Consider the following 17,206-nt stretch of genomic DNA (forward strand, 5'->3'; position numbering starts at 1 on the left):
CCAGGTTCTTGGGTGGCTTCGAATGCGTCCTTTTGTAAAAATGATGCACTGGATGCTCTATATGCAGACCGAAACAAAACATCGAGATTGAAATCAAAGCATGACATGACAAGATACTCTTGGCATTTTCTGGCCACGCACTGTCTCCATTTTCGGCGCAAAGTGTCTATGAGTAAAAACAAGGAATACATATCGTACACGGCTCAGTCCGCCGGCATGTCAAATCGTATCGGCCACCCCCTTCTCACTTGTTAAAAGTCCCAGCTCGGATCAGCCATCCGACCTACAATGATAGGGCTTTGGTGTGGCTATGACGGGTAGCTGATGAAGCAGAGACATCCCAGTCCCAGGTAAAAGACGAACAATGGATAGACAGCAAGGCCGACCCTGTTTTTGACGACGCCACTGCCGCCGAGGATGCTGACGCCAGCAGCCATTGCCCAGCCGATGAGTACCAGATAGACAGGAATTCGGGCGATCCAGTAGAGGTTGAATGCTGACAGGAGGGAGGCGATGACGAGCGGGAACAGCGTGTAGCCGATGATGCATACGCTTTGTGCAAATGAGCTGTGGTTTTTTGTTACATGCGTTTGGTTAGTCACAATACTTCTACCATTCCGAGGTGAGCCGGAGGGGCGAATGCCAGCGTCCCAATGAGGCAAGCAACAAAAAGACACAGAATTACTCACATATTGCCTCCCAAGAGTTTGATCTGCAGCGTAACGACAGCCTCCCCGATCCAGACCATGGCAAACACGCCACTGAACACGAGGTCCTTTTGACTCGCGCTGGCGTTGAAGCTCAACAACAAACTGAGGAGCAGACAAAAGATCAATGGACCCCAGAGGTCCCAGTCCCTCAGCCCGGGGGTCATGTTGCTCTGGTTGAGCAGGTTCTCGGGGTCCATGACGCGGCCCGCCAGGCCGGCCAGCTCCTCGCGGGTGCCCGAGATGCCGGCAGAACGCATGTTGGCGTAGGCGCCGCGGATGCCCTCGGAGGACTCGAACATGGTGCCACCAAAGAGGTAGCGGGGGTACAGTACCTCGCGCATCTTGCTCCAGACCGCGAGCAAGTCCCGGCGCAGCGTGTCCCACACGGACTCGTCGATGGTGTTTTGAGCAGCCGCCCGGTCCTCGCCGCCGATGCGGGATGTGAGGTAGTTTTCGTTGAGCGGGCGCCGCGAGCTCGAGGATGACGACGTCGCCGCCGCCCCGCCGCCTGTTGTGCTGCTGCCGATGTTGCCGGTCAGCGGCGCGCGGGAAGATGTGGCTTGGTTGTTGAGCGGATCGTCGAAATCATTCAGGTCCGCTGTGGAAAGGATAGCAAATGAAATGCGTCAGCATTGGCTCATCGGAACAGCCGTGTAGATCAGGGCAGGAACCGGCTAGAAGAATGATTTCTTCTAATCAATATATCCTTACCATCATCAGGATCTATGAGATCATCGTCGTCCTCGTCAATGCTCGCTGCCGGAGGGTATGGCTTATTGGCAGATGGGGCCATGGTTCAAGTTCCGCCGTGGGCTGTTACAGCTCACTCCGATCGATCGAAATTCGATTCAGATGCAAGGAAATGGGTGGATGGTTGGTATTGTATTCCCAATCTGACTGGCTGACAGCAAAAGGGCGATTGAAGTCGTGCTTGGTGATGATGCCTTGGCCTAATACAAGTCCCTACGGTACATTTGGCTTATCTGGGGCAGTAAATCCACTTCGACACGTGGAGCGTGACGCAGCTGGAATGGAAACGAACTCTGAACTACAGTAGAGTGGGTTTGGCGGCACTTGTCGGGGGTGGTCCAAGCTTCTAGGATGGGTCAAGCTAATTGAGGCCCAGGGTTAGGGTCCACCTTGTATATTACTGACTTTGGTAGGTATCTTGGCTCTCATCCTTTGCAAGCCCTCTTCAAGTGTGATCATAAAAGATAATTACGCTATATATTGCTGGATGTTTACACAATACAATTCCATCCCAGCAGATAGAACTCTCACTGCCACCTGAATTCGTTTTGCGTAGAATATCCCGAATCTTCTGTATGCGTCGTCTGCACTCCGCTGCTCGATGATGATCCGTTGTGTGGTAACGATGGTGGCGGACGAGTATCTCCTTGCCTCCGTTGACCTTGCTGCCACGCGTCTCCCGCCGCGCCGTCTCTCACGTAATTGTGTGGCGACCATAACCCGCGAGGGGCTTGCTGCGTTTGTGAATATTGTAAGGCTTGCTGTTGTTCATGGTATTGCTCTTCATGCCGCTGATGCTGAGGATGATGTTGTTGATGATGTTGTTGATGATGTTGTTGATGATGTTGATCCAGCTGCTGTGGCGGCGGTGCTTGTTGCTGCTGCTGTTGGCCAAAGGTGTAGGGTGATGTAGAGTATTGAGGCAAGTGTTGGATGGAGTGCGTGTATGTATGTCTTTCGACGTAGCCTTGAGGCTGATGATGATGATACGTTCCCGGGGCCCCTCCAAACTGCGGATCAGGAGCGTAGCCCCCGTAGGGTATATCTGAGCCCATAGGTGTCTGCGCAGCCTTACCAAGCCTTGCCCATCTCAGAGCGGCTTGGTTTTCGGGTCCCTGATACTCGAGGTCACCACCAGCTGGATCCCAGACTGGGAAACCATCTGGAGGTTGTGCTTCGCCTTGGGGAACACCTCTGCAGTGCTTGGCGAAATTGCCATTTATGCCAACCAGTGCCCATGCAAAGACTGCTACATCTTTGATGGCCATCATGAACTGCTCGTCTGGCGGACCATTCACGGGCTTGACAGGCTCCCTGAGTGGCATGTACTCAGGCCGAAGTGGAGCACGGAACTGATGTACCTGATCCAGTGGCACATTCGGTCGAATAATCTCGCGGCCCCATGGAGCAGCAAAGAATCCATGGTGTTGGTTGTAGGCGGCCGACGCCGGCTGCTGTGGTTGTTGGAGGGCAGGAATGAGGGGCCGAGCTTTTCTGATAATCACCACGAGCCCGTCAGATGCACAAGATACGACTGCCTCAACTTCGATGCCCCGTGGTTGTTCCTCCGCGGCACCATTCCCTAGGCCTGCATCATCGTGCGCCGCTACGATTTGCTGGTTGTTGCCATCTTCATTGCGATTTTGCCGTGGTGGTCCAGCTATTTGCGGGCGACCATCCACGTCAGCAGACGACAGCCGCACTCCACCGTTGTCCGAGTCCGGATCGCTGTCTTCTTCGTCGTTCATCGCGACGTCCGGACCCTGAGCGGGAGCCCTTGCGTCTTTCACCCAGAATCTCAAATATGCAATCGAGTCGTTCGATTTGGCACTCTCAAGGCATCTTTCCGCCTCGGGAACACAGTCGTCCTCAATATAGTCGTAGAAACTTGAACCCCGAATTTCTTCCAGAGAACGTCCGCCCAGGATAGAATCAACAGCAAATGTTGCGTGCATGATCGTGAGGTTTCGGGTAAACCGGTTTAGGATCAAAGCCCCACGTGGTTCCCTCTCCACGGGTGCTGATGTGAACTTTGGAGAAAGATACTCCAGCATGTGATACCGCGGGTCACGGGGTGAACAAGAAAAGATCCTCCGAATAAGGGGGGCATCCTTAGCTCTCTCTGAATTCATGTGTTAGCCCGAGTCGGTGAGATTGGACATAGGGTAAACCTGGCACATACGCTCACTTCTGGTGCCTCGCCGGTACAGGCTGATACAAGCCACCAAGACATTGTAGACTACGGTGAAGCAGCATTCACAGCCAATCCACCGACCGTCCTTTCCCCGAAGTCGGGCATAGTGGAGAACTGCAGCCTTGTCAAGTCGCAGGCCGCGACTATGAACACGCCGCGCAAATGGGACCTCGTCTGGGTGAAAGAAGTCAAAGGACGATCTCATATAGACCTCCTCGGGCCGGTAGCCTAGAATCTGCTCGATAGAAGCAGACGCGAAAGTGATTCTAGCCTCAGGAGAAGTATCTGCCAGGCATCAAAATTATGATAAGCGCGCCATCCTGCTAGATTTTTGTTTTTTGTTTGATTTCTCTCTCCCGTCTGAAGAAACTCACCGTGGACAGTTATGAAGGTGTGCTCCATGAAGGGCAACGGCGCCAGATCTTGGCGGTACGAGAAATAATAATTAACGGTATGTCACAAACGTGAAATGACAGGATCCGAGCGCAAGTTTAACCGAAAACAATCGCCTGAAATATGCGGGATTCGTTGCAATTGTAAGTGGGCGGCAGCCTTGCAACGGCGAAGCTCGTGATCAAGTGGAGTTCCTCTGAGATTGGGTTCTCGGAAAGTCCGATTCCTGTGGCGTAGGTGCGTCGTGGGTATAGTGCCGGCAAATACGTTTACCGGTACGATAACAACCAATGCTTTCAGAGTCGTGACACAATAGAAACACCTGTTATGTAGCGTGTTGCTTCTGATCTGGCGTATTTCTTGGTCAATCGTCCTGCTTCTCCGTTGACAAGTGCCCTATGAACTACTCTAGTGTCGCGCAGGCAAGTTTTGGCGCCGTCTGCACCAAAAACTCCGATATATTTAACAGTTCTCTACCGAGGCTTCCCGTGAGACAGTCGGAAATCCGATCTGGTATGTACTGCACCGTCGTGGAGACAGTGTCACGCCGTAGATGGTTGATTTCGCCACAACGGCACACCGAGGGTAGGAAAAAAAAAAAAAAAAAAAAAAAAAAGAATTGCTAAGCCCCAAAAGCGCCCTAAAAGACGACAAGGGGCGGCTGTTCTTTGTATAAAAGACCGCTCCAGGCTCGAGGAGGGCTGAGTGGAAGCCCAAGCTCTCTGAGGGAGGGAGGGATATATGTGGTTGGGGTGGCGCGCTCAGAAGGCGGGGATTGTTATTTGGGGCTGGTTTCTGGCTGGCAGTGTAGTACAGTAGCAACGGGCTGGATTCGAGGCGATATATGCAGGCGGCAAGGATGTTGCAGGGTGCTAAAGTAACAGAGGAGCAAAGTCCAGGACGACAAAAGCAAAAAGAGGAGAAGAAATATCAGCCCAAATTTTGGAATGGGCTCGAACAATAGTGGCGGGCAAAGTAAATGCTGTACAGTTAAACCTCACAGCAAAATAAGATATAGATCAGATCAGATTAAATCATAGATCGCAGAGAACCGCTGACAAGCGCGTGATTGGCGGTTAAATGGTGAGCTCGGACCGGACCGTGACAGGCACTATAGTGCGTTGGTAGATGCTTTGAAAGGCTGTGTTTTCGTTTTGTTTTGTTTGTTGGGCGCGACACAGAGAGGACAAGCAAGTAGGGATCCCTTGTGAAGGTTTTGCGACGGGGCAAGCTGCGAGCCCTCGTCTTTTATTCGCGTCATCGGGCCTACAGCTAAATAAACCCGGGGAACTGAAGGGTACCCCGTTTATTTCCCAAGTAGGACGGGACGACGTTGACGGCAAGTCCCATTGCTGGGTTCGCAGAGGCGGTGATACAACCTCGCCTAAAAGACTGATTGCGGGTTTTTCCTCCAGGGCGGGTTGCCTGTCGTGTATGTTTGTGATTCAATGCCAGCCTGGGTTAGGTTGAGACAGGGATAGGTCACTTACCTAGTAGGTGAGGAGGAGCTTGCTTTGGTACGGAGTAGGTAGAAAATCGAAATTCATTCGTGAGTGATCGCTTTCCCGTGGAACCATTGGATTCTGGATTTTGGTTGGTAGGAATGCATGCCAGAACCCCATCTGCACGGTACAGGTTGCTACCGGCAGGATTTCACGGCACTTTTTTTTTTTTTTCTCCCTTGTTCTGCATCTTTTTATGTTCAATTTCTTCTTCCTTTCTACAGCACTAAATACTCCGTGTTCTGCACATCTAGAAATCTAGGTACCAGGTACCTGGAGGTAAAGAGCAAGGATAAAAAGGTAGGGTATGTTTAGGTACGTATCCGTACCTAACCGGTACGTGGGGTTGGGTTGGGGTCAGGAAGGCTAGCACCACACAAGGCACGCTGAAGTGGCAATCCATGCAAGCCCATAAACAAGGAAAATTTTACAGCTCCTGCATTCCCGGGACTTGATTCCGTTTCCTCTCGTGCTATCCCAGAGCCCACCGCAGTTCAGTCAGATTACGGCTGATTGTTGGCCGGGTCTGGCCTCCAGCACCTATCGCCAAGGTCTACTCACTCTGGCGGAGAGTTTTAATCAACGCTCACAACGCCATGTGTCGCATGGATTCCCCCCTCTTTTTATTGAACAAACAGGCTTCTCAAGTATCAAGAAAAGAAACGAAAAAGCAAAAAAGCCCCTAAAAGTTATACCGTAACTCACCTACCTAGGCGAAGCTTGGCAAGGTACCCGGGAATATTTCCCGTCGAAAATCGCAGGCAATGCAGTTTATGCCCACCTGCCTAGCCATGCACCCACGGACAACAACAACACCACGTGTGGATAGTTTCAGGGATTCAGGGAAGGCACGGATGTTTGTACCTGTTATGGAGAAGTTTGCGAACAAGCCCAGCCTTGATAACGGTTCAGGAAGGCTGCTCCGGCGTTGTGCAGCTTTCCCAGGGTCTTTTGAAAGAGTCGATTGGCTCAAGTCGGATAATATTAAAACTACTATGTGATATGTGACACGCAGGATAAAAGAGTTCCATTACAGTAGCGTGCTGTCAAAAAGACCCATCGTCCAACCCATGCAGCAGATCTCAACATTCCATGCCAGAGCGCGACAGACCACATCTGGATGCGAATTAGCAGGACCGGGACGCTAGCCGGTTGCCCAATAAGGGTAAGAACCCTGGCAAGTGCGCCTACGACACCTGCATACTCCTGCAGGACTGTCCCAAGATGGACTGGCTGGACCTGCCGTAGCGGACCATCAACTCCACTAATCATAGGTATGGCAAATAAAGCGCAATTACCATCCCGCCTTGCCCGCTAAATAATACCCCTTCTAGATCCCAACGCGTTGCCTCTAATGTTAGCTCAATTGGACCCAAGAATTGATAATACAAAACCACGGTGGTGATGATAAGGGACGGCGTCTCTAGACGGCTGCCATCTGGACCCCTGCCTTCTCGTCACCACCGCCTATGTCTTATAGCGACGAGCCCGAGCATTTCTCCGCCAGACCACTTCACCGTTATATATTGTCCAAATGAGTCTAATTTGCAATGTCCAAATTATTCCGGCACACCACATGATATTTCTAACAACGACAGATTCAGGTTTCAAAAGCAGCATATATATATATGATTTTTTTTTTTCGGTTCTTGTGTGAGGCGGTCCTTTGTAGTGCGCCGGCTGCACCCGAATAATAAATGCACAAGGAGGTAGAAACCTGCTTGCCCTCCCACAAGTATATACCCGTCGGTAAATCTGGTTGTGGTGGGTATCCTGCATCTTGAGTGTGGTCGTGCGACTGTCTTGGCCTACGCAGCGGCAAGGCGCTTTTTTTTTTTTTTTTTTGATCGGAACGAGTGCCAAGCTTTCGTGTTCTACAACATACTGTCGACAGCCGGTTTAACGGCCAAAGGGCGTCTTTCCTTCATACGCCACCTCCGAACTAGAGTGTCTTGGGTAATTTTGACGGGTACGGTAGCCAGCAAACCAGGACGTGAGCAGGCAACCAGATTAGATTAGTTAGGCTACTATATGTGGTATAACAGTAAAATGCTTCAACACGGACTTGACAACATTGTCTGACGGGGTCGCCCCTGCCCATCTGATAAACATCAACACCGGGCGGGTGCCGGGCCAAGCTCCGCCTTGTCAAGTGGAGTTCCCGGCCTTTTGGACATTCTTGAGAGCATTGCCCCACATTTGGACCTCCGGATCCTGGGCAAACGGTGCTGCTGGTGGTGTTTCCGAATCAAATAAACCCCAAAATGACGAAGACCTGAATTGAATACCAGAGCTTCAAGATAATAATTGTTCCTCATTGACGTACAGCTGACATTTTTTTCTGAGAGGAGCTCCAAGGCTTCTGATTAGAAAGAAAAAAAAAAGAAAAAAAAAAAACGAATTGAAGGCTTTCCGTGGATCGGACCGCGTTGCCAAGACCGAACGTGATGGCCGCTGGCGACGCGTCGGGAGAATGGGAGCTACCAAGAGTCCGATCATCTCTCTTCTTCGAGGTCAGTTCCCCCATTGCTGCTTGGCTGGTTCTCATTAGCAAGGTAGCTGATTATTATTCTATGGCAGGATGACTTCAAGCACATTACCGACGATGTAGGCGGAGACACAGGTATTTTAAGCCCTGTCTTCGTACGCTTGTGGCAAAAACTCCAGGAATAAATGGACTCTTTTTTCTAACTCTTCTATTTTATTCTACTCTTTTCCCACGCAGAGTTCTTTGACGTCAAATTCTACCCCTGGAACCCACAAGGTTCACCCGAGATCTTTGCGGCTGCTAGCAAGAAGCATGTGAGTCCCATCTCGTAGTGCCACTTGGGATGAGGTGCTTCGCTGATACAGGCAAGCTTGATATTGACATTTTATGAATTCCACCAGGTCATCGTTGTTCGTCTTCAACATACAGTCCAGCAGAACAAGAATCCATGTGAGATTATCAGGGTCATCAGAGACGACGATGTGAGATCTCCCGTGCCAAAGTAGCCATCCGAGTGTATTTATCTGTTAACACGATATGCCTCCAGCACGATGCTCTAGACTACTCTTGCACGTGGAGTCGAGATGCCAAAACAGAAGCCCCTTTGCTTTGCATTGGAGGCAGAGGCAACAACGTCAAGGTTTACGACGTGATCAAGGGAACGCTTGCTCTTGTAAGTTGCTTTGGGGCGTCGAGTAGATGTGGTTTGTCCATAAATTCGCTCTCACACACTGATCAATTTGGCATTTTGTACGCAGACGCTTGCTGGACATGGTGATGTAGGTTATCTTGGCCCAGCGACGCGATACATGCCCGATTTGATATGCATCGGCAAGTCGTCGTTTGGTCGTTTCATGTCACTGACTCAAAATAACCTAGGGGATCATCGATTTGATAACTTCGCCAGCGAATCCGTTGATCATTGCATCAGCCTCCGATGATACTACTACGCGCATCTGGAGCCTGGACCCGGTTCATTCTGCGCAGCCATGCGTGGGCATTTTAGGCGGAGAGAACCATTCGTGGTATCTGCTCAGTATTGTATGGCAGTCACCTACCGGCCAACAAAGGTGATGATCAACCTACTAATCGATACTTTTTCTTTCTCCAGGCCTTCCACCAAACAGGCAGGTATATTCTATCTGCAGGCCATGACAGAGTTATCAGCATGGTAAATAGCAAAGACGGCCGTGACCACTCGAGGTCCCGTGGACCTATTATGTTGGATTTCTGCTAATATTGAGCACATCTTAGTGGGCCTTGCCCGATTTTCCTAATCAACATATGGAACGACCTATCGTCATCTACTACCCGCACTTTTTGACCAACGAAATACACCCTAACCTAATAGACTGGTAGGCGCCTAGTATCCACCCCTAGATGAGCTATTCACTCACAGCTTGACTCCTCCAGTGTCTCTTTCTACGGTGACAATGTCCTCTCGCGAGCCTGTCACGAGGACTGTATCGTCATGTGGCGGATCGAGGGCTTCAGTTCGCACGACCCGCCACCGGCGGCCCTGGACGCACCTACTAATTACGACCCGAGCCAGCTGACGCGGTCGTCCTTTGTCCGCCAGACCGACACCAAATCCTGCCCGCGTCCGTACACCCGCCTCATGACCTTCCATACCAAAGGATGCGGGGTGCAGTTCTACATGCGCTTCAGCATGCTTCAGCGCAAGGGCATGCACCCGGTCCTGGCGTTCGGTAATGCCGGCTCCAAGATCATGTTTTGGGACATGGCAAGGTTCACGGCGTATGCGGACTACATACAGGAGCTCAAAAAGTGGGACAAGGAGGGTGGCGAGGAACCCAAACGACCGAGCTGGCTGGAGCCCCGACGACAGCAGCGTAAGAAGCCCACCGTCGCGGTCGTAGAACGCCCCATCAGCAAGCTGAGGACCGAAACCTCGAGCAGCGGACGCGAGCTGAGACGCGAGCCGACAACGAGCAGGGCTGCATCGAGCACTCGCTCGACGCCCGCCGAGACGGCGCCTTCAGTCACTTCATCCAAGGAGCTTGCCAGCAGGGAGATCATGGGACCCGAGGCGAGAACCGGCTGGGAAGAGAAATACGGCATCTCGGATCCCAACGAACCGATAAAGCCGCACAAGGTTGAGTCGTTTAGTGCGTCAGCTGTTTTGGCGAGGCAGGTTGCATGGAGCATGGACGGTGCCTGGTGTGTTGTCGCTGGGAGTAAGAACTCGGTCGTCATTTTGGAGCGCTGGAACCCATACAAGAAAGATACGACACCAGTCCCAAAGAGCAGTCATAGATAGATCGGGAGTGTGTTTTGTTGGCAACGTAATCGGCTTTGTTTCTTTCCCAGAAGTTCCATCTGTAAAATCGTTGAGGACTTTTTAAATTATCAAAAAAGAGCCTTTGATTTTCTCGAACCTCATCGGCCCCTAATTGGCAACGAAGAAAAGAATGGAAGGTCGATATTACTGCTCCTGTCATCATCCTCGTCCTCATCCGTGTCGTCCGTGCTGCGTGAGACAAAGTCCCTGACCCAACGCTCGACCTCGCCACCATCGTCGATGATCTTCCGGAACCGGTGCCGCGCCCTGTCCATCTCGGTGCCGCGCTGAACCTTTGCCTCGTGCTCTTCGCCCTCCGTCCTGGGTCTAGGAGGCACCACCAGGTCGGCCATGTACAGTGCGATCATGCCCCTCAGTCTCAACAGCTCATGGCTCGTCGAAAAAGGGGGCGCGATCATCAAGTCGTCCATCGACCGCGCCACGTCGCGCATCTGGTGGAGCGCCTCGAGGCGAATCGCATCGCGAGCCTCACGCTTTCTCCTCTCGACCTTTAGGTATGCCGAATCGCCACTGCCACCGCTGCCGTCGTGACCCCCTTCCTCGTTGGTGTCGGCAAGGCTCCAGTCCTCGGCCTCAATGTCGAGCCGCTTCAGCGCGCGGACCTGCTCGATCCAGGTGTTGTACAGCTCGCAGCCCAGCAGGGCGGGCCAGAAGCTCAGCGCAGACATGGAACGCGGCTGGAATCTGTTCCAAGGGTACTGGCTGATCAAGGAGCGGAAGTAGTCTCTGACGGCGGGCATGTTAGACGCGCGACCCCACCGGCAGGGGATCGTCTCCTCCTTGTCGATGACGCCATCCTCCGATCGCGTCGCGTCGTCCTCCTCCTCACCAACCGCCTCATCCCCCGATGACGATGGGGGCCTTTCGCCCTCGCGCATCAGAATCTCGGCGCCCAGCGCCCAGTACCCATTCTTCCTCAAATCGACGCTGGCACCCCATATCTCGGAGCGGACGAGCAGGCCAAAGGCGCGTTTGGCACGCGCAATGTCGCACTCCTCGAGCGAGCGATGGATCAACGCCGTCAGGACGCCGAGATGCCGCTCCGCCACGCGGTGCGCGTGCTCCGCGTTCTGCCGCCTCTTTGCATCCTTCTCTCGGCCCTCATCGTCGTCGTCGTTCGTCTCGGCCGGCGATGACGATGGCGACTGCCCCCGTAAAATTTTCTCGCGCGGCAGCGGTCGGTGCGGAAAATCCGGGATCGCCGTCGACGGCAGCAGGTCCGCGTCACTGTGGCCGGCCAGGTGCAGCTGGCTGAGCACGGTGGGCGTGTACGACAGCGGGTTGATGATGTCTGATGGCGCCGGGCCGGGGCTGGATGATAAAAATCCGGCACTGCTGCTGGGGCGGCTGGACACTGAGCGGGTGCGTTTGCGCTTGTGTGGCTCTTGGTAATGTGCAAATGAGGGCGGTCTTATTTGTGACATTTTTCTTTTTTGTTCCTCTCCGTTTCGGCGCTTGATAGGAAAGTAAGTGAGCTCCGAGATGAGTTTCACAAGGTTCCTTGATTGATTCAGGTCCCCGCTGAATCAGGTTGATGAACGTGAGGAGTTTGGTTAAAAATTACTGTCGAATTGAGTGTGAAATATAAAACAGAAGAGTGACAAAGGGTCTTTTCGTTCTCCTGTGATGACTGGCAAAAAATTGGTATGGGTCTGTTGACAGGACAAATTTCTTCGAATTATAATAGAACATCTTTCGCATTAGACCGGTAAGTCTTGAAAATCTGCAAATAGACTGACACAGTATCTGCAAGCAATCCAAGAGGCTCGAAGGTAGTGCCTTAGTACATGGCCTGCACATTGGGCATGCGCCTGTAAAAGATGCATCTTGTGGGTGCCAACAAACAGAGATTAAATCGCATCCATCGCAAAATTCACATATCCCGTCCAATTCTATGTATTTACACACCGAGCTGGTCTATACTGTACACTGCTCGGCCTTTCCAGCATACCCCGTTGACTAATTTCTAGTTCTGAACTACAGTATCGCTGTCGTTTCGACCAAGTTCATCTGTTTACGCAGCTTTCCTTTCAAAGTACTTCCACTGCCCTTCGGCCGGCTGCTCTTCCAGGTTCTCCCATCTGCAAATGATGATTGTTAGCTGGTGAAGAAAGTTCATAGACAATCTCGACATCGCAAAGATACAAGGAGGAAAAAAACAAAACTTACACTTTGCCCTCGATCATGGTTTTGACTAGCCTCAACTCACCCTCGGCCACCTGTACAACCTCCTCGATGAGTCCGGCGCCAATCTTGTTTTCAACTTCCTCCACTCTTTTGTTGGGGTAAGAGCTCCAAGTCAGTTTGAGTCTCTTTGCGTATATGTCCTCCGATAACTGTCCCGGGGGCACTTACTGTTCGGCAGTCAGCTGGGGCTCAGGCTCCCAGTCTACCCGCGAGGAGTAGTCATGAGCCTTCCTCAGCATCTTCTGCGCTTGCCTGGAGCGTTCCTCGCTGGACCTCGCACCCTCCAGCTCGGGGCCCTCGTTGGGCTCGCCGTCCCACTCCTCGTCGCGCATGTCCCTCACCTGCTGGTTCTTGCGAACCAAGAAGGTCTCGCCGTTCCTGTCAACGCGCGTGATGCTCGTGCCGCCGACCGGACCCTCGGCGGCAGAGTGGAAAAAGTCCGGGTCGGCCTCGATCTTCTGCTTGGCCTTGGCTGCCCACTCGGCGTGTCCCGGTGGGACGACGGACTGCAGGATGGACATGCGGTGCTTGGTCAGGGCCTCGACGGATTGGCGGTAGACGGAGTGCTCGGGAACGGCCTTGAGCTGTTCCAGGGTGCTCGAGTAGAGGTAAAGAAGGGTCGATCGGGGAGAGCCGTGAGTGCGCAGACCTGCGAGTCCAGTGGCGGTGCCGGGCTCGAGGTAGCGGTGCGGCTTGACGCTCGCGAGTTTCTGTATCGACCGTCGCATGTTGGCTAAAGGGTCAATGGCGCGTTTCGGGGGGGTGTGAGGTTTGAAGCAATTGGCTCCGGAGCGATGATTGCACGGCAGGTTCGATGATATGTCGATTGGTTCTAGCTGAAGTAGGATTGGTCCAATTGAGTGGACAAGCTCCCCCAAGCTTTGTTTGGATACGTCACGTGATCTGATGTATGATGACCGGGCCGAAGCTCAGCAAAAAGTTACATTTGCTAGCTCCTGGGGCATTGGCAACTTGGCGCCCGTCAGTACGTGTTTGCTTGCTTCTTCATACGCGGTTGTAACTGCTGCCTAACTACTTGATCTCGGTTGCATCTTACTTTGCTCGCTCAAATACATTTGCGTGCCACTCATAATCTTCTGGCGGATATTTCAGTGTTATCTTTGAATACCTTGAAATTGCCTTGGGATCCATCGCTGCAAATGCAAATGTAAATGCAAATGCGTATCCAATGCGGCTTCCTCAATTTGTTGGAGCTTCGCCTGGCTACACTAAATCTTGCCAGTAGCTTCCTCTTTGGGAAAGCACGCCCATGGTATTCAGTTGAATTGTTTTCCAAATAATTTCCAAGTGACACACATGGGCTTTTGGAGCCCTTTTCGGGGCAAAGAGAGGTGTTTTCTTGCATCGTTCGTCCGCCACTGTTGTTAGTGCCGAACTCTTGTTATATTATTCTTTGAACATAGAATCCAACCAAACTGAGAAAAAAGGTCCCGGAGCCTAAGTATCTTTCCCCGATCACCATTAGCATTGTCTCTTTCAAAGCAGAGTTTCTCCGGGTGTTCTCTCGCCGTCAGTCACACACAGCTTTTACAACTATCATACTGCCCATTGGAAGGTGACCTTGATCAAATTCTATTGTTGCTACGCCCGGCTACTCGTCGCCACAATGCTGAGCGGCTCACTTCCACATATCTCCCCTCATCGGCGACAGGTCTCGCCCTCCATCTTCAATGGTAGCCAGACTGTTCGAGGCGACCGACCATCAGCATGCGATATAACCGCCCGAGCTGGACAGGGGCGCGCAATCTCGTCGCGAGAGCTCATCGGTCACTAGGAGAACCTTGGCTCACAAGTTCGTAAGCCTTCCAAGGCTGATGGTGTTGATGAGAACGTTGAGCCAAGGCCCGGGGCCCTGAGACGTGTTTCGGCATCCAACCTGCAGCCCGCTCCTCTTGCGGCGGAACCTGACAGCAATGACGAGATTGCGTCGTGCCAGCAACCACCGAGTCACTTGACCAAAGACAAGAAGATCAGTCTGAAGCTCCGCAACCACCCGAGAGCCCCTCCCACGTCAACCCAGTTACGTCAAGTACAGCCTGGTTTCAATGGCCAAGAGGAAGGGCTGCCAAACCCTTCGCAATGGAGCACCGCCAGAAACGTATCCAGATCCAGCAACGGATCGCCACGTCCATACAGGTTTTTATTAGACAACCCATTTCCATCCCTAGAGTCTCTCACCCTGAGCGGTGGCAACGTCGAAAACCTTCTGAACAGCGAGGTTCCCTGGACCGTCGGGCGCTCCTTCAGACATGGATCACTCGAGTTGGACTATACCAGCCAGGATGCCACCTGCACCGCGGTCAGAAGCACCTCGTCCTCATATCCAACCGAGGGCCAACGTTCCTCCGAAGATGCCGCCAGCCCGCCGCGCGGGTCCATACGTGACAGGTGGTTCGTGTCGTTGGGCCGGTTCAGCAAGCCTTATGGTCGACTTTCGTTGCTCTTCCGAACATCATCCTCCTCCGGATATGGCCAAAAGGCACATGAAACATCTGATGAGGACAATCAATCTGAACAGGATACGGCCACCACAGTAGATAGTTCCGACGATGTTTTTACAATCTCAGCTGAAGAACCCAAAGATAACGCTACCTTGCGAATCAATGAGCCGACAACTGCTGACAATGGCATATCGGGTCACCACGTCCCCGAGGTACAAGAGATCAATTCTCCCACCCTTAGTGTGTATAGACCTTTCCCGAAGGTTGAACCTCCAATAAGGAGTATGGAAGTGGTGACTCCTCGGAAACTACAGAGAAGCAGCATCCACGGTAGTCTTTTTGAGGGCCTTGAGAAAGTCAACCTCGGTGCAACTGCTTTGTCAACTGAACCGCTATTCGAGGGTTCTCCCCAAACCGCCGACAGTGCTGCCGCCGTACAGAATACTGATGAGAAGCTCGTCATGGTAAATCCATCCGAAGTCAGTCTGAAATGCGAAGCCCGAAGTCGTTCTGACAGTCGACGCCTGCGGGGCGGCGGTGGGCTGAAGAAGCTCAAGCTCAAGCTGGAAAATAGTAGACTGGGAAGATACTACCGCCACACAATGAGGAGACGTACTTCTCATGACCTCGATATATCCGAGGGTCAGAAACGGAGATGCACGATGCGCAAGGAAAAAATACATTGGTATCAGCCATGGCGTCGCGTAAAGTGGTTCAAGGACGCTCAGTACCGCAAGGAACCCAGGGCAACCAACGGAACTCCAAGGCCCCAGAGCTCCGGTGATGGTGCTTCTGAATGTTCAATCATGAACTCAAATGAAAAATCTAAAGGAGGTCAAACAAACCCTCAGAGGCAGGGCTCCCGGTTTCGGACAGAATTTGACGCAAACGGGGGGCTGTTGATAAACCAAGAGCCAAACCAAGGCGCATTACATCGTGCAAACTTGCGGGCAGGCATGGGCGTTCATCTTGAGCAGATTGTTGAGGTGTCGTCCGAGTTTGAGCGAAGCATACAAGAAGAAGCAGTTGGCACTACTACGGCCGAGGCCACCCCTCCTGAGCAGCAACCATCTCACCCTCTTGCACGGAGTTCGGAAATAGTCAATACTGGGAACACAAGAGTAGATGAGCCGCCGCTTTCAAAGGTCTCGGACGAGCAAGCGGGTTCAGAAGCCGAAATTTTGTTGGTTCCGGGCTTGGTCAGTGCTGATACGCTTGTTTCTGGAGTGCAAGGAGCTGCAACGCCAATCCGGTCTGCTTCTCGAGCCGCCACTGTCACGAGCACTGGAATTGACAGCCTAACGAACGAGAACAATTTCGACGACGATGCTGGCTACTTGCTCTCAACTGATTCAATCAACTCAGCCACGTTTCCTTTCTCAGAGCCCATTTGTCGGCACAATAATGTGGTTGCAGGTTCATCTTTGACGGTGTGACTAACTCCTTCATGGAATGCTTCATGGAATGCACCGTTGGATCCAAAAACCACTCAAGCAGATTGCACCATATGGGTGACACATCTTCAGAGGGGATCAGTTGGGGGCCCTGGTTTATTCAATTTCTTGGTAGCTGTTTCTAATGGCTGGCTCCCTTATGTAGCTGCTGATACTGCTGGCTGTTGCTGGTTGCGCAAACGTGCATACATATTCATGTTGGGTTCTCATAACCACCTGGCACAGCTGTGTCTAACGATACCAGTATTGTCATACTTTTTGTGTGGTAGGGATTAATTATATTCATAATGAGGAGTTTGTCGGTAAAATCTGTTTGCACCCGGACTAGCAATCAGCACCAGCTCAGTTGGACAACCGTGAGGAACATGCATTGATGATAGATATTTCTAGGCTACACCACACATTGGATACCCAATCATGTGGGGATAACCCCCTTTTCAACAAAGGCTGCACCTTGTAATACAATGCTGGTCCATTTGGGGAAGGCCTCTGAATCTTCAGAGATGTGCAACCACATCTGGGGAATTTGTCTGTCTCGGGATGCCTGCCGGTCTTTGGGCTGGATCATGGGTCTAGACTTTTTGTGCCACCGGACGAAAACGGATATACGCATGCTAGACATTTGGCCGCTGCAGCGTGTCAAGTCGTACGGAGAAAACCTGGCGTGAGACAGAGAATATCAAATAAACGCACAGAAGACAACTCATCCCTGCGTACATGTAGTGTAGTAGTGTACCCAAGAC

General features: G+C 52.1%; 5 protein-coding genes across 5 annotated transcripts; 2 read left to right on the plus strand and 3 right to left on the minus strand.

The window, feature by feature from the left end:
• Positions 1-308: 308 nt before the first annotated feature.
• On the minus strand, positions 309-4,056 carry PpBr36_02851 (uncharacterized protein; the record flags this gene model as incomplete). The annotated part of the gene is made up of 5 exons (XM_029890028.1): positions 309-567; positions 690-1,308; positions 2,122-3,582; positions 3,643-3,939; positions 4,029-4,056. The coding sequence occupies 5 exons, from the start codon at positions 4,054-4,056 to the stop codon at positions 309-311; spliced, it is 2,664 nt and encodes an 887-aa protein (XP_029753677.1).
• Positions 4,057-7,996: 3,940 nt separating this feature from the next.
• Positions 7,997-10,318, plus strand: PpBr36_02852 (uncharacterized protein; the record flags this gene model as incomplete). The annotated part of the gene is made up of 10 exons (XM_029890029.1): positions 7,997-8,062; positions 8,130-8,172; positions 8,275-8,351; positions 8,439-8,519; positions 8,585-8,710; positions 8,796-8,816; positions 8,917-9,078; positions 9,149-9,208; positions 9,292-9,392; positions 9,451-10,318. The coding sequence occupies 10 exons, from the start codon at positions 7,997-7,999 to the stop codon at positions 10,316-10,318; spliced, it is 1,605 nt and encodes a 534-aa protein (XP_029753676.1).
• Positions 10,319-10,437: 119 nt separating this feature from the next.
• Positions 10,438-11,784, minus strand: PpBr36_02853 (uncharacterized protein; the record flags this gene model as incomplete). Its single annotated transcript, XM_029890030.1, has 1 exon — positions 10,438-11,784. One exon carries the CDS (start codon positions 11,782-11,784, stop codon positions 10,438-10,440), a length of 1,347 nt encoding a protein of 448 aa, XP_029753675.1.
• Positions 11,785-12,374: 590 nt separating this feature from the next.
• PpBr36_02854 (uncharacterized protein) lies at positions 12,375-13,275 on the minus strand (the record flags this gene model as incomplete). The annotated part of the gene is made up of 3 exons (XM_029890031.1): positions 12,375-12,441; positions 12,530-12,634; positions 12,716-13,275. 3 exons carry the CDS (start codon positions 13,273-13,275, stop codon positions 12,375-12,377), a joined length of 732 nt encoding a protein of 243 aa, XP_029753674.1.
• Positions 13,276-14,174: 899 nt separating this feature from the next.
• PpBr36_02855 (uncharacterized protein) lies at positions 14,175-16,445 on the plus strand (the record flags this gene model as incomplete). Its single annotated transcript, XM_029890032.1, has 2 exons — positions 14,175-14,252; positions 14,343-16,445. 2 exons carry the CDS (start codon positions 14,175-14,177, stop codon positions 16,443-16,445), a joined length of 2,181 nt encoding a protein of 726 aa, XP_029753673.1.
• Positions 16,446-17,206: the final 761 nt, after the last annotated feature.

This window comes from Pyricularia pennisetigena, chromosome 3 (assembly GCF_004337985.1).
Source record: "Pyricularia pennisetigena strain Br36 chromosome 3, whole genome shotgun sequence".
In the NCBI taxonomy this organism is placed as follows: Eukaryota; Fungi; Ascomycota; class Sordariomycetes; order Magnaporthales; family Pyriculariaceae; genus Pyricularia; species Pyricularia pennisetigena.